This window comes from Oncorhynchus masou, chromosome 17 (assembly GCF_036934945.1).
Source record: "Oncorhynchus masou masou isolate Uvic2021 chromosome 17, UVic_Omas_1.1, whole genome shotgun sequence".
In the NCBI taxonomy this organism is placed as follows: Eukaryota; Metazoa; Chordata; class Actinopteri; order Salmoniformes; family Salmonidae; genus Oncorhynchus; species Oncorhynchus masou.
In genome coordinates, this window is record NC_088228.1 from 2,471,287 (window position 1) to 2,491,416 (window position 20,130).

The 20,130-nt window shown below is 46.8% G+C and overlaps 2 protein-coding genes across 4 annotated transcripts in view; one reads left to right on the forward strand and one right to left on the reverse strand.

The window, feature by feature from the left end:
* Positions 1-13,650, reverse strand: part of LOC135558315 (far upstream element-binding protein 1-like) — a 30,336-nt gene extending 16,686 nt beyond the window's left edge. For 2 of the 3 annotated variants that reach the window (XM_064992052.1, XM_064992051.1), the window contains exons 1-10: positions 13,495-13,650; positions 12,779-12,884; positions 11,345-11,380; positions 9,573-9,683; positions 9,024-9,095; positions 6,585-6,642; positions 5,589-5,856; positions 3,977-4,108; positions 2,443-2,545; positions 800-1,051 (exon numbers count right to left, since the gene is read on the reverse strand). In XM_064992052.1, coding sequence (XP_064848124.1) covers positions 800-1,051; positions 2,443-2,545; positions 3,977-4,108; positions 5,589-5,856; positions 6,585-6,642; positions 9,024-9,095; positions 9,573-9,683; positions 11,345-11,380; positions 12,779-12,884; positions 13,495-13,584 — 1,228 coding nt within the window. In that variant the 5' untranslated portion in view covers positions 13,585-13,650. The remainder of the gene's footprint in view (positions 1-799; positions 1,052-2,442; positions 2,546-3,976; positions 4,109-5,588; positions 5,857-6,584; positions 6,643-9,023; positions 9,096-9,572; positions 9,684-11,344; positions 11,381-12,778; positions 12,885-13,494) is intronic. The other variant, XM_064992053.1, reaches the window with a different exon arrangement.
* A 2,312-nt stretch (positions 13,651-15,962) lies between these two features.
* LOC135558316 (dnaJ homolog subfamily B member 4-like) overlaps positions 15,963-20,130 on the forward strand; it is an 8,868-nt gene continuing 4,700 nt past the window's right edge. Inside the window, exon 1 of the mRNA XM_064992054.1 lies at positions 15,963-16,554. Coding sequence (XP_064848126.1) covers positions 16,344-16,554 — 211 coding nt within the window. The 5' untranslated portion in view covers positions 15,963-16,343. The remainder of the gene's footprint in view (positions 16,555-20,130) is intronic.

Consider the following 20,130-nt stretch of genomic DNA (forward strand, 5'->3'; position numbering starts at 1 on the left):
TATAAAACACTGTCCTACGACAGACAAATTACCAGGACACACACTGTCCTACGACAGACAAATTATCATGACACACACTGTCCTACGACAGACAAATTATCATGACAACATGGAAACTTAATAAAAACCTGAATGTTTTCTAGGGGGACGTAGTTTCAGTTCCTATTATTTATAAGAACGGAGGATTCAATTTTTTTTTAAATCTGAAAAAAAAAGTCCCATTCCAGAAGGCGATAGAGACCTCGACATGGGATGGGTGTGAGAAGGGGAACGAACCCTCCACTGGTTCTCTGGGTGGTGGGACAGAAACCCTCTGCTTTGCTCTGGGGCAGCTGTGGTGGCAGACCCTCTACTACAGAGAGAGCTGGGAGGGGGCACAGCTGCCCACAATTAACTATATTAGTCACAATATATACTCATTGAAGCAGGCATGAGGAAAAAGAAATTAAACTAGCAAACCATCTTTCCTCTAAGTTGGTCTAATTTACTGTGAAACGTGTATTGCCAGTCCTCACAAGCATCTAACGGACTAGGCTGCATCAGCTGTTGTACTACTCCAGTTAAGGACTAAGTTTAGTGACAACAACCCTGGTACGAGGCATGTGTAGTAGTGTTTTAGCTGTGTGTGTGTGTGTGTGTGTGTGTGTTCTACCTTGTGTATGAAAGTATCAGATATGTTTTGTTAAGTCTTCCCACCTTTAAAAACAGGAAGGAGGTATACCAGAGAGGTAGAACAGGAAGGTAGAACAGGGTGCTATAAAGCCCGTAGGTGTCTCTAGCTCAGTCTAAGTTCACCTACCTTTGCCGATGATGAGTCCAGTCTTCATGGTCGGGACGGTAAAGGTGAACTCCTGCAGTCCTCCTGGAGGACCCATGTTCCAGTTACCACCCCCGTTACCCCCCCTGCCTCTCCCCCTGCCCCCTCCGTTAGGACCACCCGGCCCCCCCTGCTGGACACTCCTCAGAAGGTCAGTGATGATTTCTGCTGCATGCTGGGACTGGTCTGGAGGACCTATGATCTGGGCTATCCTCTCCGGGGTAGTGCCGTCATCTGGAGACGGAGAGGACGGGAGAGAAGAGAGAAAAAGGAGATTAAGAGATGTCAGCATTTCCCTTAGCAGCAGCAGCTCCCCCCCAGCCGTAAAGGGTTGTTTCTGGTGCTTTGTCAGACTGGACAGGCTGTCTCTCCTGGTAAGCTGCACTGTCAGTAAAGACTCCCTCTAGTGAGACACTTAACTGTACATTGAAACTGGGTCCGACTTAATCACCGGTTTGTCTTCAAGAAAGCAGCAGAACTTGTGATGGGTTGTCAGTACAATATAACACCCAGGTGGCTTGACCATGGTAGAGGTCCGGTCAAAGGACACGGATGCAAACTGGTGAGGGTTGTCGCACGGCAACACACTGACAATCTGTAAACCGCACAAAAATGTGCTTATTTTCAGTGTGGTTGTCAATACTAATGACAAAATACCAAGCAGCATTCTGATCCCACAGTGCAGCTGAGTAGGCCCACGGACCGGCCGCCGGGGGACGCCCACGGACCGGCCGCCAGGGGATGCCGATGGACGGACAGTTAGGGGACGGTCACAGCTGTCACACGTGATATTGGATGAAGCAATAATTCTGATATAACTTCAGGTTCTGAACTCTGATACTAATTGTAGGACACATTCGGTCCTGTAGGTCCAGTCCAACCCTGTTCCTGGATCTACCGTCCTGGAGGTCCAGTCCAACCCTCTTCCTGGATCTACAGTCCTGGAGGTCCAGTCCAACCCTCTTCCTGGATCTACAGTCCTGTAGGTCCAGTCCAACCCTCTTCCTGGATCTACCGTCCTGGAGGTCCAGTCCAACCCTCTTCCTGGATCTACAGTCCTGGAGGTCCAGTCCAACCCTCTTCCTGGATCTACAGTCCTGGAGGTCCAGTCCAACCCTCATCCTGGATCTACAGTCCTGGAGGTCCAGTCCAACCCTCTTCCTGGATCTACAGTCCTGGAGGTCCAGTCCAACCCTGTTCCTGGATTTACAGTCCTGTAGGTCCAGTCCAACCATGTTCCCGGAGAAGTACCGTCCTGTAGGTTCAGTCCAACCCTGATCTAGAACACCCAATTCTAACAACTAGCAGGTCGATAAACAATCAGGTAAATTACAACTGGGATTGGCGCTAAAAACCGACAGGCGGTAGATCCAGGAACAGGGTTGGACTGGACCTACAGGACTGTAGATCCAGGAACAGGGTTAGACTGAACCTACAGGACTGTAGATCCAGGAACAGGGTTGGACTGGACCTACAGGACTGTAGATCCAGGAACAGGGTTAGACTGAACCTACAGGACGGTAGATCCAGGAACCGGGTTGGACTGGACCTACAGGACGGTAGATCTCCAGGAACCGGGTTGGAGACCCGCGACTGAACCAGACTCTCAGTCAGTGACGTCTCACCTGGTTTGAACTGGATCCTGACTCCTGTGTCGCTCTGGATCTTCTTGATCATCTCTCCGTTTCTCCCGATCACGATTCCTACCGCAAACCTAGGGACAGGAACCTAAGGGAGGGAGGACACGGGCCAGGTTAGAAATCCACACAAACCTAGGGACAGGAACCCGAGGAGGGAGGACAGGCAGGCCCAGTTTCCCGAAAAGCATCTAAAGGCTGAGGTTAGTTGTTTCAAACTTTGTAGGAGCATCATTAGCGCGCCCCCACTTAAAACCGCGGTCGACGCGCCCCCACTTAAAACCGCGGTCGACGCGCCCCCACTTAAAACCGCGGTCGACGCGCCCCACTTAAAACCGCGGTCGACGCGCCCCCACTTAAAACCGCGGTCGACGCGCCCCCACTTAAAACCGCGGTCGACGCGCCCCCACTTAAAACCGCGGTCGACGCGCCCCCACTTAAAACCGCGGTCGACGCGCCCCCACTTAAAACCGCGGTCGACGCGCCCCCACTTAAAACCGCGGTCGACGCGCCGCACTTAATAAAAACACTCGTCATCCAACTCCTGCATCAGACCACTCTAGAACCACCAAGTGTGTCGTTAGATGCTTTCAGCAGCGCGTCACTTTTACCACAACAGATGGCCGATACACACGGCCGGACCGTGGGATCCGGTCTGTGACCAGAGGCAACAGCAGAACAAAGGAGCCAATGTCTTCGCAATAGATACAAACAAGACATTAAAAAATATATTCTTCAAATAAATTTTAAAAAACGAGATGACCACAATAAAATACACAGTAAGCTGTATATTCCTATTTCAAATCATATTGAAATGCATTTAATGTTCATTCGATTGAGTTCTATTTTGCTACTTGTCGGCTCCCGTCTGTAATTAGTCTCAATATATCTCATGATGTGTATCCTAACATGAACACAATGATGTGCCAAATCAGGTATTTAGTGTGTTCTTATTGGCTAAGCATTAGAAAAAACTGCCTCATTACTTGCAGCCATAGCTGGTAATCTCTCTCTAGGAGCTGATCTATTGTCAGTTTGGTGAAATAATTCTAATGTTAAAGGTCAGATCTGAATGGAGAAAGCTGATCTGAGAGCTCCCTTTCTTTCCATCCTATCAGTATCAACTCTACGCCTCGACGACACACTTAGTGAACCTTCTCTCAGTGTGGTGTTCTGGGAAAACACACGTTACATCTTCTGGTGTTGTCGGAAATAGGCATCGTTAAAAAAAAAAAAAAAAAACACTCGTAAGTCTAATTTTCATCGCTGTCGGGAAACCGGGCCCTGGTTAGGAGTCAACTCCAACGCCTTCAGATAAACCTACACGGTCAAAATGAAGCCGTTACAGTCTCGTCCAATCCCAGACGGCAGGTCCAATCTTTACCAACTGACCTTCATACGGAAAAATAGCGAGACGCTGCCAACTCAACATCTGCGGTGCTGCTGGTTGAGTCGCAGAGTCAACTGAATCTATTATGTGGCAGTGAAGACAAGTGTAGTGTGGGAGTTACTGTACACTTACATCTAGGCCCTCTCCTCCTCCTCCTCCGCCGCCACCTCCTCCTCCTCCTCCTCCCATCCTGGAGCCATACTCTCCTCTCTGCTCCCTGAAGCCCTGCTCTCTGATCAGCTCCATCACCATGTCCTTGGCTTGCTGAGGACCAGAGACGAGACCAGTCAGAATGACAGTACACGGGTACCTTGTTCAGGGGACAGCACTGGCAGCCCAACACACCTTCTCCTAATTAGTGGGAAAAGATTAGAATTGAGCTGCTTGTGTAAACGCAGCCAATCAAGCACATGCCAGGCTCCTAACCAACTGGTATAGAGGCACATGCCAGGCTCCTAACCAACTGGTATAGAGGCACATGCCAGGCTCCTAACAAACTATTTACACTTTCTCAAATACTTCTATTAAAACTAGGAAAGTTGAGTGAAGTTTAAACTCACCAGCAACAACCATTTTAGTTCCCAATACTAATATCAGCTTTAGGCACCACCAGTCCCCCCCCCTGCACCACCAACACCAGTCCCCCCCCCCTGCACCACCAACACCAGTCCCCCCTGCACCACCAACACCAGTCCCCCCCCCCGCACCACCAACACCAGTCCCCCCCCCCTGCACCACCAACACCAGTCCCCCCCCCTGCACCACCAACACCAGTCCCCCCCCCTGCACCACCAACACCAGTCCCCCCCCCTGCACCACCAACACCAGTCCCCCCCCTGCACCACCAACACCAGTCCCGCCCTCTGCACCACCAACACCAGTCCCCCCTCTGCACCACCAACACCAGTCCCCCCTCTGCACCACCAACACCAGTCCCCCCCTCTGCACCACCAACACCAGTCCCCCCTCTGCACCACCAACACCAGTCCCCCCCTGCACCACCAACACCACCAACACCAGTCCCCCCCTCTGCACCACCAACACCAGTCCCCCCCTCTGCACCACCAACACCAGTCCCCCCCTCTGCACCACCAACACCAGTCCCCCTCTGCACCACCAACACCAGTCCCCCTCTGCACCACCAACACCAGTCCCCCCTCTGCACCACCAACACCAGTCCCCCTCTGCACCACCAACACCAGTCCCCCTCTGCACCACCAACACCAGTCCCCCCTCTGCACCACCAACACCAGTCCCCCCTCTGCACCACCAACACCAGTCCCCCCTCTGCACCACCAACACCAGTCCCCCCTCTGCACCACCAACACCAGTCCCCCCTCTGCACCACCAACACCAGTCCCCCCTGCACCACCAACACCAGTCCCCCCTGCACCACCAACACCAGTCCCCCCTGCACCACCAACACCAGTCCCCCCTGCACCACCAACACCAGTCCCCCCCCCTGCACCACCAACACCAGTCCCCCCCCTGCACCACCAACACCAGTCCCCCCTGCACCACCAACACCAGTCCCCCCTGCACCACCAACACCAGTCCCCCCTGCACCACCAACACCAGCACCACCCCCCCCTGCACCACCAACACCAGTCCCCCCTGCACCACCAACACCAGTCCCCCCTGCACCACCAACACCAGTCCCCCTGCACCACCAACACCAGTCCCCCTGCACCACCAACACCAGTCCCCTCTGCACCACCAACACCCGTCCCCCTGCACCACTAACCTGGACTTTAAAAGGTTCCCCAGAGATGCGTAGAGGTTTGTCCGCTCCTGTGTTCTGAGGCCCTTCCTGGATCATCACCATCTTGACCCCGGCCCTCTCCTGCAGCTGTTTGATGGTCTCTCCCCCCTTCCCGATGACCAGGCCAGCCTTGGAGGCAGGGACCAGCATCTCCTGGACAGACATACCGGGACCACCGGCGTCGTTGTGGTGGAAGGCTGGAGAAGGACGACCCTTATCAACGATCTCCGTCAGCAGCCTCTTGGCAGCTCTGGTTGGGGACAAAAACATCTGCATGGACAGTGGGACTATGGGCCCTACTACAAAAGACACAGCCGGGTAACATCAGCGGCAAGACAGTCAGCTACGGTGTCTGACGAGGGACACAACTATGGCAGTGGAAATATCAACTAATGTAATGTCACCACAGGGAACAGGGGGCGGGAGGACAGGGGAAACGGGGGGGCGGGGGGGGACAGGGGAAACAGGGGGCGGGGGGACAGGGGAAACAGGGGGCGGGGGACAGGGGAAACAGGGGCGGGGGGAAACAAGGGGGGGGGGGGGACAGGGGAAACAGGGGGCGGGGGGACAGGGGAAACAGGGGGCGGGGGGACGGGGGCAACGGGGGCGCGGGGAAACGGGGGGCGGGGGGGAAAACAGGGGGCGGGGGGGACACAGGGGAAACAGGGAGCGGGGGACAGGGGAAACAGGGGGCGGGGACACAGGGGAAACAGGGGCGGGGACACAGGGGAAACAGGGGGCGGGGACACAGGGGAAACAGGGGGCGGGGACACAGGGGAAACAGGGGGCGGGGGGGGACAGGGGAAACAGGGGGCGGGGGAGACGGGGGGGAAACGGGGCGGGGGAGACGGGGGGGAAACAGGGGCGGGGGGAGACGGGGGGAAACAGGGGGCGGGGGAGACGGGGGGAAACAGGGGAAACAGGGGGCGGGGGGGACAGGAGAACAGGGGGCGGGGGGACAGGGGGAACTATACGTACAGTATGGAGTCTGGGGATCCAGTCAGTGTCACCGACCTATCAGGCATTCCTCCACTGTCTACAACACAGAGAGATCAAGAGGACAGTACAACACAGAGAGATCAAGAGGACAGTACAACACAGAGAGATCAAGAGGACAGTACAACACAGAGAGAGATCAAGAGGACAGTACAACACAGAGAGAGATCAAGAGGACAGTACAACACAGAGAGAGATCAAGAGGACAGTACAACACAGAGAGAGATCAAGAGGACAGTACAACACAGAGAGATCGAGAGGACAGTACAACACAGAGAGATCGAGAGGACAGTACAACACAGAGAGATCGAGAGGACAGTACAACACAGAGAGATCGAGAGGACAGTACAACACAGAGAGATCGAGAGGACAGTACAACACAGAGAGAGATCGAGAGGACAGTACAACACAGAGAGAGATCGAGAGGACAGTACAACACAGAGAGAGATCAGGAGGACAGTACAACACAGAGAGATCAAGAGGACAGTACAACACAGAGAGATCAAGAGGACAGTACAACACAGAGAGATCAAGAGGACAGTACAACACAGAGAGATCAAGAGGACAGTACAACACAGAGAGATCAAGAGGACAGTACAACACAGAGAGATCGAGAGGACAGTACAACACAGAGAGATCGAGAGGACAGTACAACACAGAGAGATCGAGAGGACAGTACAACACAGAGAGATCGAGAGGACAGTACAACACAGAGAGATCGAGAGGACAGTACAACACAGAGAGATCGAGAGGACAGTACAACACAGAGAGATCGAGAGGACAGTACAACACAGAGAGAGATCGAGAGGACAGTACAACACAGAGAGAGATCGAGAGGACAGTACAACACAGAGAGAGATCGAGAGGACAGTACAACACAGAGAGAGATCGAGAGGACAGTACAACACAGAGAGAGATCGAGAGGACAGTACAACACAGAGAGAGATCAAGAGGACAGTACAACACAGAGAGAGATCAAGAGGACAGTACAACACAGAGAGAGATCAAGAGGACAGTACAACACAGAGAGAGATCAAGAGGACAGTACAACACAGAGAGAGATCAAGAGGACAGTACAACACAGAGAGATCAAGAGGACAGTACAACACAGAGAGAGATCAAGAGGACAGTACAACACAGAGAGAGATCAAGAGGACAGTACAACACAGAGAGAGATCAAGAGGACAGTACAACACAGAGAGAGATCAAGAGGACAGTACAACACAGAGAGAGATCAAGAGGACAGTACAACACAGAGAGAGATCAAGAGGACAGTACAACACAGAGAGAGATCAAGAGGACAGTACAACACAGAGAGAGATCAAGAGGACAGTACAACACAGAGAGAGATCAAGAGGACAGTACAACACAGAGAGAGATCAAGAGGACAGTACAACACAGAGAGAGATCAAGAGGACAGTACAACACAGAGAGAGATCAAGAGGACAGTACAACACAGAGAGAGATCAAGAGGACAGTACAACACAGAGAGAGATCAAGAGGACAGTACAACACAGAGAGAGATCAAGAGGACAGTACAACACAGAGAGAGATCAAGAGGACAGTACAACACAGAGAGAGATCAAGAGGACAGTACAACACAGAGAGAGATCAAGAGGACAGTACAACACAGAGAGAGATCAAGAGGACAGTACAACACAGAGAGAGATCAAGAGGACAGTACAACACAGAGAGAGATCAAGAGGACAGTACAACACAGAGAGAGATCAAGAGGACAGTACAACACAGAGAGAGATCAAGAGGACAGTACAACACAGAGAGAGATCAAGAGGACAGTACAACACAGAGAGAGATCAAGAGGACAGTACAACACAGAGAGAGATCAAGAGGACAGTACAACACAGAGAGAGATCAAGAGGACAGTACAACACAGAGAGAGATCAAGAGGACAGTACAACACAGAGAGAGATCAAGAGGACAGTACAACACAGAGAGAGATCAAGAGGACAGTACAACACAGAGAGAGATCAAGAGGACAGTACAACACAGAGAGAGATCAAGAGGACAGTACAACACAGAGAGAGATCAAGAGGACAGTACAACACAGAGAGAGATCAAGAGGACAGTACAACACAGAGAGATCAAGAGGACAGTACAACACAGAGAGATCAAGAGGACAGTACAACACAGAGAGATCAAGAGGACAGTACAACACAGAGAGATCAAGAGGACAGTACAACACAGAGAGATCAAGAGGACAGTACAACACACAGAGATCAAGAGGACAGTCAAATGAACCGATTATGACAAAGGGTCACGAGTCTCATGACCCGGAAACACTCTGGGCCTTAGTTGCAGGTCTGTGCAACAAACAAGACAAGGTTATATGGTGAAAAGGGCCCGCTAATCGGGATACATTATTATTGGACTTAAGATCAGTATGTCTGGAGGAAACCTTACCGGGGGCGATCTGGATTTTGCATCCCGCTTCCTGTTGCATGCGGGATATCTGTTCTCCTCCTCTTCCAATAACTGGGGTCAGAGAAGATTTGTCAATCAACCCCCCCAACGCCCATCTGCACGGTGTGTGTGTGTGTGTGTGTGTGGGGTAAAGCTCCGCTAGCCAGCAGGCCCCTGATAGTAAATTACATTAGGGGGCAGGTAGGTCAAAACACAAGACCAAAATTATTTCACAAGAAACAACAAAAAACAGTGTCCCCCGACTTGTCTTGTAGTTCTGAGGAAAAGTAGCTAAGAGCCAACCGCCCCCGAGTCGTGTCATTGAGCAGAGCAGGCCCAACCGGAACCGTTGCTATGGATACTCAGACCCAGAGTCGAGCAAATGACAGAAGAGCAGCTAATAGATTTACGAATGGAAGGAAATTCCAGTAATTCAGGTTTCGGGACTAACATTTGGCAGAAGCAAATCGGGCCACGGTATGGGGCCTAAACATATCGAGCATGGGTAGGGGGCTGGGCATAAAAACTCATGCGAGAGTCGGTACTTACTGAATCCAACCATTCCGTCAGGAACCTTGAACTCCTCTGACGACGATCGTGGTCCTCCTCCTCCCATTCCTCCTCCTCCCATTCCTCCCATTCCCATCGCTGTTGAGAACGCTGCAACGAGGAAACCAAAGACAAATATCAGAAGGAGGTCCACCGATGAAGAAACACCCTGGCGTTGTTGTTGTTGTTGTTAAAATAACCCGAACTGACGGGAAGTAGAACAGGAAGCTAAGCTGAAAATAGGACCCTGTCCAGGTGTACCAATAGGAACCCCAGTCGCTACATAGTAGGGCTGGGAATGACCAGGTACCTCACAACAAGATAGTGTGATACTTAGGTGCCGATACATTATGTAATGCGATCCCATACTGAGATTTTATTGCAATTTGATGTTCTGAACATATTGAATAGTCAATCCCCATCCAACCTGACAGAGGTTGAGAGGATCTGCAGAGAAGAATGGGAGAAACTCCCCAAATACAGGTGTGCCAATCTTGTAGCATCAAACCCAAGAAGACTCGTGAAAAATGCAGGCCTTTTGGCGCAGGTACATACGACTAGCACTAGCTGACGCTATCTACAAACTTTTTTTCCCCTAAATTGATACTTCGAGTCAAAGAACCAATGTAGTACTCTCACAAAATAATATTGAGATATTTAAATATCAAACATTGCCTCCCCACCTCACGGCTATACATCACGAATATACATCCAGTGCACTACTTTAGACTAAAGCCTTTCACCTTTCGGCTCTGGTTACAAGGTACTCTCTGAAAGACCCCAGGCCCACCCAACGTTAATTGCTGCCATGCAACACATTGAGAAGAATAGGAGACTTGTGGTGGAATATTCTATTCAAATAAGAGAGACGGTCATTTCTTCAATCAATCATTATTCAATATCCATTCATTATTGCAATAATGAAACAAGTCGGCACGAGAGCCTTACCCTTCACAGACCATGCTGTTCCATATATACCCGATACCAAAATGTCTGATTCAACCCCCGACCCCAAATACATGAAGGGGCACCATAAGCCACTTCGGGTTCATCCTCAGGTCCTCTGGTGTTGTCTCCTAGATGCCAGGATAATCAGGAATACTGGGGCCTTTGTTCTGTTGCTCCAGGCTCTCTCTCTCTCAGTGACACCCACCACATCTGATCTATGGAATGCCAGCTGTTGGTTTTTAAATCACTAATCATCCCTTAAAAATCAGTTGCAAGCCCAAGCTCCATAAAAAAAAGGACCCCTCAGCTAACTCAGAAAGAGAGAGAGAGGGAGGTCCTAAGAACCTCACTCTATTAACTAAAAACAACCATTTGGTGCACAAATATAACAGAATCTTGTAATCCTGCTACCACAGGATGAATCACTAGAAACACTTAAATGGTTAGTCTAGACAGGACAACCTACACCTGTCCTTTAACAGCGAGCTAGAGATGAGGGACAACAATCGATAGTCACTTAACAGGATATTATTATTGACGAGATATTCTATCATTTTGTCGCTAGTTTGCTGCATCAGAAATCTTTGTATTTTTCCTTGATTTAAATAAAATAGGAAACCAATGTTTTCTGCCATTTTAGTTCCAAGGTCAAAGCTCGTTTTCTCCCGTGTCCCCCTGTAGCAGACACATGGTGAACAAGACGTCTGGAACATCGAATCGCAATACATATAGAATTGTGAGAATCGGGAATAAAATGTCATATCGCGCACCTAAGTACGGTGATAATATTGTACTGCGAGGTCCCTGGCCGAGCAGATACTCACAGTCATTAGGTGCCACCTTCTTGGTCTCTGGTTGGTCTGTAAGGAGAAGAGGAGACTGTCGTTATTGAGATGAAGACAGAGTTAAAGCCCTGTCAACGGTGTGCAGAGTTGGGGGGGGGCTCATACTTCTGGAAAGAAAAATGGCCTTTTGACATCACTTCCTGTGCGACATGGTACAGACATAGTATTTTCTAGAAACACAACTTTGTAACTACTGAATATATTTATATATTTTTTTTTTTAGGACAAAAGCAAGGGTTCCCGGTTTATGACCAAGGCGACAATTCCCCTGCGAAATGCAAAGCTTTCAAGCCATAGAATCAAAACAGATGATTTCTATAGAAACAAACAAGGGCATCTCTGAATACACGACCAGGGATTTTATCCTGCCTTTAAAGGAATATAGAACTAAAACTAAGTCAGGCATTTTGTGGCAAGTCTGTTAACAGCAATGAATAACAATGTTTTTTTTGTTAAATGAAATAAAATCAAAGTCCGGAAATCTTTCTTAACTGGACTATATCACCGACAGACGCTCTGCTTCTCGCTCCTATGCAACTTTGCAGTGTTTTTCTATGTGTGTTATTTCATACATTATTAGCCCAGAACATTTGTGTTATTACATACATCTGGAAATTACTTTGGGATATGAGAGAGGACCAGAATTACAATTACGGTTACCGCAAACGCAGAGGGTGGTGTGGTCTGGCCAACACTTCACCGGGGGCAAACTACCTGCCCTCCCAGACACCTGTGGCAACCGATCTCACAGGAAGGCCAAAAAGATCATCAAGGACAACAACCACCCAAGCCACTGCCTGTTCACCCCGCTCCCATCCAGAAGTTGAGGTCAGTACAGGTGCATAAAAGCTGGGAGAGAAAAACACTTTCTATCTCAAGGCCATCAGACTGTTAAGTGGCCATCACACAGTTACTCAACTCTGCACCTTATAGGCTGCTGCCCACTATAAACAGACATGGATTTGTGTATTGGTGTGAATTGTTAGATATTACTGCACCGTTTGAGCGAGGAACACAAGCATTTCGCTTCACCCACAATAACTGCTAAATATGGGAATGTGACCAATAGAATGATTTGATTTCTCCTTTAAAGATGAACTATGCATATTTCTGAGACAATCCATGTCTACCAGTATATTAGTGGTTTTGTTACTTGTCACGTTTCATGACCCTGTCATGTTCGCAGAGACCCTTGTGTGTGTGTGTGAATACATTCATAATTGTGTATGTCTTTCAGGAAGTGTTCTCATAAAGCATATACTCATATATGGAAAAAGGCAAAACTAACATTTTTCTTAAACAAAACATTCCCTCTGTAGCAAAATACCCCAAAACAGCAATAGGTACTGTACCATGTGTTGGGTTTATATGGATCAATAAAGAAATGGAGGTATGAAATGGGGGGTAGCCTACCGTACTCACCGGCATCTTCAAGGGGTCGCTTCTGGCCTCCATAGCCAAACTCACTACCTGAGGGCGCCGCGGGGGGTACGCCATCCCCCCCAATCTTTGCCGCAATCTGAAACACAAAAACACTCAGTTCCAGCGGAATCATAACGTTGAACTAGGCTCCTCGACAAACACCACAACTTCTTTCATTAACTATTTTCTCAATGCGTTTTCAATTTGGTGAGCTAAAACTTACATATACTGCATAAACTAACTCGGCAGAGTCAAGAGGGCATGTGGGGTGGGGGGGTGCGTTTTCTGATTCATTTCACACAATCACACTCCACAGAATTCAACAGCATTTTCAATAACAATACAATTAGGGAACTTTGATAAGGGCATATGGTTATCGTAGATAGCTAACTTAGTTTAGAGTTTTGTTAGATTTACAGCCCCCTAATAGAAAAATGATATCAACATTGTACAGTAGGTAAGTTACTAGGTCAATTCAGACGAACGTCATCACATTGAAACAGATAGCTAAATTAGCGTAGCAATACCTGGTTAATTAGCTAGACTTAACTACATGTATTTAGCTTAATTCAACAGGCATCTTCCCGAAGGCCGCAAAATCGTCTCGTTGGCAAGTTGGATGTTTAAGGCCTAAAGTTGATTTGCTTTTGACGAGTTTTCAATTTCGACGCACTTCAACAAAACCATATTAAATAATATATCTTTACCTGTCTAGCTCGCTGAAGTGCGTCTTTAAAAGCGTCGTTCATTCCTGCGCCATTTCCCGACGGCGGAGCCACGTTTGAATAGTCGGCCATATCTGTTGCAAATGGACAAATCCGGAGAGAGAGAGAAAATGGCCGTTCTCATCGGAAATGATCCCGTCCACACAGATAGAACAAGGATACAGATTTTTCACCGGATGTATAAAACTGAAGCATCCGCTATGGCGTTTCCACACCCAAATATGGTAGTGAGAGGAAGCCCACTGTCCGGCTGTGGCAGAAGATAGAACGAGATTGATTTTGTCCGATATTCTGCACATTTTCTCAACGATTAAACATTTGATTTCAATACAGCACTCTATTCTCAAAACTACAATATGTTATGAACAGAATGTATTAAATTTAGTAGACTTTACCCTTTGCAGGTTTTTAAAAATATCGTTGTTCAGAAGGAGTACAACGGCGAATTGAGTTAATGCACATGCGCACTGCACAGAGGAGGTGTTACCTAACGGAAATATGCAGATCAATGCTAGAACGCGCCAATAGGATCCCGCTAACATATGCTTGGCTCTAACCCACCCACTGCTTGTTCTGCCCACTGACTTATTTATTCCTGGTTGGAAACGACTGTGTCTGTGGTCTTGGTTGAGTAATATTTGCTGTCGCTGTGCGTGCTGCGACACAGCAGAAAAGGCCACACAAATCTCGCGAAATGGCTCTGTCATGCGTCCATCAAAGAAGAAGGCGGAATTATTCTGCTTGCTGCTACTATCACAGTAGAACATCTTTGATGATATCATGGCGGTCCGCAAACAAACGTTTAAAGTGCATGCCGCCACCTACTGTGCTGGAATGTACGATTAAATCATGATCCACACAATTCGAAACAACAATATGAATAAAATAAATCCCTACTAACTTCTACCACACCCTCTCCCCCCCCAAAACGCTACCTCCAATATATTTTGTTGTCTCCACAATAATCTTCAACCTGACATTTCTGCTTTCCACAACACGAGTCATATTGATAACCGTACCAATAAATGCTATGAAGTAAACTTATCAACTTCATTATCAAAGTCCTTTGACACTTCACGTTCTTGAGCTTGGAAATTTCTGAACAGGCCTCGAAAACCATACCAGGACCAGAAAAAACACCAGCCCGACAGTAGGTCCACTTAGTACAGGAACTTCCATGTAAAGCTCCCATCATTCCTACACTGTAGCGCAAACAACCGGCCTTACCGCCTCTGCATATGATACATCATGACTGATTTGATATCTGTGAACCTCTCTGAGCCTCTCTCTGCACCTGGCACACACCAAATGCTGCGCTGTCATTTCCCCCCTCCACACGCAATTACAACACTTAACCTTCACATTGTTCCCTGCAATCATGTTCCCCTCCACAATTGGCTGATTTGTTTTCTTTCCAGAATGTGCAGTGCCTCGATGGTGCCTCCCATTCTGTAGCAGATGCTATAATCAAATCAAATCCCGATGTTGTTGAGGGTGTAGTGAAATGCTTGTGTTTCTGGCTCCAACAGTGCAGTGATATCTAACAGGTAATATCTAACAATACACACAAATCTAAAGTAAAGGAATGGAATTAAGTATATATAAATATTTGGATGAGCAATGTCAGAGAGGCATAGATACAGTAGAATAGAATACAGTATATACACTACCGTTCAAAAGTTTGGGGTCACTTAGAAATGTCCATGTTTTTGAAATAAAATCTACTTTTCAGTCCATTAAAATAACATCAAATTGATCATAAATACAGTGTAGACATTGTTAATGTTGTAAATGACTATTGTAGCGGGAAACTACTGATTTTTAATGGAATATCTACATCGGTGTACAGAGGCCCATTATCAGCAACCATCACTCCTGTGTTCCAATGGCACGTTGTGTTAGCCAATCCAAGTTGATCATTTTAAGGACAGTGTGGGTTAGGGTTAGTGGGCCTATGGGCCAGAGGTTAGTGTCTGTCTCAAGTGTCGTCTATAAGCCTGGAGACGAGGCCTACGGGTCAGAGGATAGTGCCTGTCTCGGGAGGTACAGGTCAGAGGTTAGTGCCTGTCTCGGAGGTACAGGTCAGAGGTCTATAAGCCTTGACAGGAGGCCTGTCCTCTGGTTATGAACCCCCTCCTCGCCGTGGCTGATCATTTGAACAGGAAGGCACCAAATTTAGGCTACTTCTCAATTCAAATCGTCCTCCTCTTACCAAACACCAGACCTTTATCACAGGACCTATAATAACCTGTCAAGGCTGTTACAGTGTAATTATTGTTTTATGTAGGCTACCATGTTCTTTTCACTCAAGTTGAGATGTCAATTCCATGTGGATGGGTGTTTAAACAGAAATAATAAAATAAAAACCGGAATCTTTGCCGAATATGGGAAATGACGTGCTTCAGCAGCATTTAGCATCTATGAAGAGCCCCTGGATGACAGCGAGCAACGCCGCCGGTGGGTCGGACGCGGGAGAGGGAGCCACAGCTATTTAAAGGGAGTCTAACGGGGGAGGGTGATGGATAAATAACCCAGGATCCACAGCGCTGAGTAACCACTCTAAACATCGCTACATCACATCCCGTTCTCAAGCTTCTCACGATTCAACCTCCTCAGTCTCCGTGTCTATCTACTAGTTATTGTTGTTCAGAGAGGCAGAGAGAAGCGGTTCAGGGATTTTCTTTCGCTTGTCGCCATATCAACTTCCTCAGAGGGGTTTGTCTCTTGTCTCTCCTCTCCTGGATATATTTCCCCATCAAACTAACAGGCAGCTTCCGTAGAACAGCGGCAGCTTCTCTTTGGCTACTGCGAGGGGCCGCTTCGGGGGAACTATGGGGAAAGACTATTATAAAATCCTGGGGATAGTGAAAGGAGCGGCTGACGAGGACATTAAAAAGGCGTACAGAAAACAGGCTCTGAAATGGCACCCGGACAAAAACAAAGCGGCCAACGCCGAGGAGAAATTTAAGGAGATCGCCGAGGCATATGAAGTCCTCAGTGATCCGAAGAAAAGGGAGATATATGATCAGTATGGAGAAGAAGGTAAGAAAATAGGACACATTCGGATGTTTATTAATTCCTGTGTTTCTTGTCATTTCATCCAGTCCATTATTTAGCAAACAGAACATGTCGTAATAGAATTGGCCATGAAACAAGTCATACAGACCGATGTTTTAACCACACTGGTTAGAAGAAACCACACAGCATTTCACTCATTATTTATTCATACCATTTATGATAATAAGAAAGCCAATAAGCAGACATTTCCCTGTTGTCAGGGTGACATATCGGTCTGCGCATAATATGTAGACATGGCTGTTGATTGGTCGGAAATACAGGAAATATCAGATTGTATTATTTTTAGGCTACTGTCAATTACATTGATTGATATTGAACATGTCAATATGGGTAATGTTACTCGCTGAAGGCATCATAACCCTTTCAAATAGCAGATGAGGAAAGACCAGATTCGCCAGGGGTGGGAGGAATCCACTGACCTGCCCCATATGACAGATGTCTTCACATTGGGGGCTATTGGACTCATGAACTTACTGTTTATATTAGAGCAGCATCAATGTAGGATTGCAACCCTTTCCCTATATGGTACAGAGTCTACATGGTTATTCTGTGAACAACCCTTTCCCTGTATGGTACAGAGTCTGCATGGTTATTCTGTGAACAACCCTTTCCCTGTATGGTACAGAGTCTACATGGTTATTCTGTGAACAACCCTTTCCCTGTATGGTACACAGTCTACATGGTTATTCTGTGAACAACCCTTTCCCTGTATGGTACAGAGTCTACATGGTTATTCTGTGAACAACCCTTTCCCTGTATGGTACAGAGTCTGCATGGTTATTCTGTGAACAACCCTTTCCCTGTATGGTACAGAGTCTGCATGGTTATTCTGTGAACAACCCTTTCCCTGTATGGTACACAGTCTACATGGTTATTCTGTGAGCAACCCTTTCCCTGTATGGTACAGAGTCGGCATGGTTATTCTGTGAACAACCCTTTACCTGTATGGTACAGAGTCTACATGGTTATTCTGTGAACAACCCTTTCCCTGTATGGTACAGAGTCTACATGGTTATTCTGTGAACAACCCTTTCCCTGTATGGTACAGAGTCTACATGGTTATTCTGTGAACAACCCTTTCCCTGTATGGTACACAGTCTACATGGTTATTCTGTGAACAACCCTTTCCCTGTATGAACAACCCTTTCCCTGTATGGTACAGAGTCTGCATGGTTATTCTGTGAACAACCCTTTCCCTGTATGGTACAGAGTCTGCATGGTTATTCTGTGAACAACCCTTTACCTGTATGGTACAGAGTCTACATGGTTATTCTGTGAACAACCCTTTCCCTGTATGGTACAGAGTCTGCATGGTTATTCTGTGAACAACCCTTTACCTGTATGGTACAGAGTCTACATGGTTATTCTGTGAACAACCCTTTACCTGTATGGTACAGAGTCTGCATGGTTATTCTGTGAACAACCCTTTCCCTGTATGGTACAGAGTCTACATGGTTATTCTGTGAACAACCCTTTCCCTGTATGGTACAGAGTCTACATGGTTATTCTGTGAACAACCCTTTCCCTGTATGGTACAGAGTCTGCATGGTTATTCTGTGAACAACCCTTTCCCTGTATGGTACACAGTCTACATGGTTATTCTGTGAACAACCCTTTCCCTGTATGGTACAGAGTCTACATGGTTATTCTGTGAACAACCCTTTCCCTGTATGGTACAGAGTCTACATGGTTATTCTGTGAACAACCCTTTCCCTGTATGGTACAGAGTCTGCATGGTTATTCTCTGAACAACCCTTTCCCTGTATGGTACAGAGTCTGCATGGTTATTCTGTGAACAGATCACATACACAATACGTTCAGAGCACTTTAATTAGGAGGTTGTGCTTTTGGGAGTATTCAATAGATTTTATTATACCGGGCAAACTCAAGTACAGCTTAAAGATTTCAAGGATATTTGACCCATGTCTGGTGCAGTATATAATAGGTTGTCGTCTATATAACCTGAACTGTTGATGACGTCAGTGTCCTTCCCCTTTTTATCAAAACAAAGGTTATTATCATTACCTGAACTGTTGATGACGTCAGTGTCCTTGTTCCCCCTTTTATCAAAACAAAGGTTATTATCATTACCTGGACTGTTGATGACGTCAGTGTCCTTCCCCTTTTTATCAAAACAAAGGTTATTATCATTACCTGAACTGTTGATGACGTCAGTGTCCTTGTTCCCCCTTTTATCAAAACAAAGGTTATTATCATTACCTGAACTGTTGATGACGTCAGTGTCCTTCCCCTTTTTATCAAAACAAAGGTTATTATCATTACCTGAACTGTTGATGACTTCAGTGTCCTTGTTCCCCCTTTTATCAAAACAAAGGTTATTATCATTACCTGGACTGTTGATGACTTCAGTGTCCTTCCCCCTTTTATCAAAACAAAGGTTATTATCATTACCTGGACTGTTGATGACTTCAGTGTCCTTGTTCCCCCTTTTATCAAAACAAAGGTTATTATCATTACCTGGACTGTTGATGACGTCAGTGTCCTTCCCCTTTTTATCAAAACAAAGGTTATTATCATTACCTGAACTGTTGATGACGTCAGTGTCCTTCCCCTTTTTATCAAAACAAAGGTTATTATCATTACCTGAACTGTTGATGACGTCAGTGTCCTTCCCCTTTTATCAAAACAAAGGTTATTATCATTACCTGAACTGTTGATGACGTCAGTGTCCTTCCCCCTTTTATCAAAACAAAGGTTATTATCATTACCTGAACTGTTGATGACATCAGTGTCCTTCCCCTTTTTATCAAAACAAAGGTTATTATCATTACCTGAACTGTTGATGACGTCAGTGTCCTTGTTCCCCCTTTTATCAAAACAAAGGTTATTATCATTACCTGAACTGTTGATGACGTCAGTGTCCTTGTTCCCCCTTTTTATCAAAACAAAGGTTATTATCATTACCTGAACTGTTGATGACGTCAGTGTCCTTCCCCTTTTTATCAAAACAAAGGTTATTATCATTACCTGAACTGTTGATGACGTCAGTGTCCTTGTTCCCCCTTTTATCAAAACAAAGGTTATTATCATTACCTGGACTGTTGATGACTTCAGTGTCCTTCCCCTTTTTATCAAAACAAAGGTTATTATCATTACCTGGACTGTTGATGACGTCAGTGTCCTTCCCCTTTTTATCAAAACAAAGGTTATTATCATTACCTGAACTGTTGATGACTTCAGTGTCCTTGTTCCCCCTTTTATCAAAACAAAGGTTATTATCATTACCTGGACTGTTGATGACTTCAGTGTCCTTCCCCTTTTTATCAAAACAAAGGTTATTATCATTACCTGGACTGTTGATGACTTCAGTGTCCTTCCCCCTTTTATCAAAACAAAGGTTATTATCATTACCTGGACTGTTGATGACGTCAGTGTCCTTCCCCTTTTTATCAAAACAAAGGTTATTATCATTACCTGGACTGTTGATGACGTCAGTGTCCTTCCCCTTTTTATCAAAACAAAGGTTATTATCATTACCTGAACTGTTGATGACGTCAGTGTCCTTGTTCCCCTTTTTAT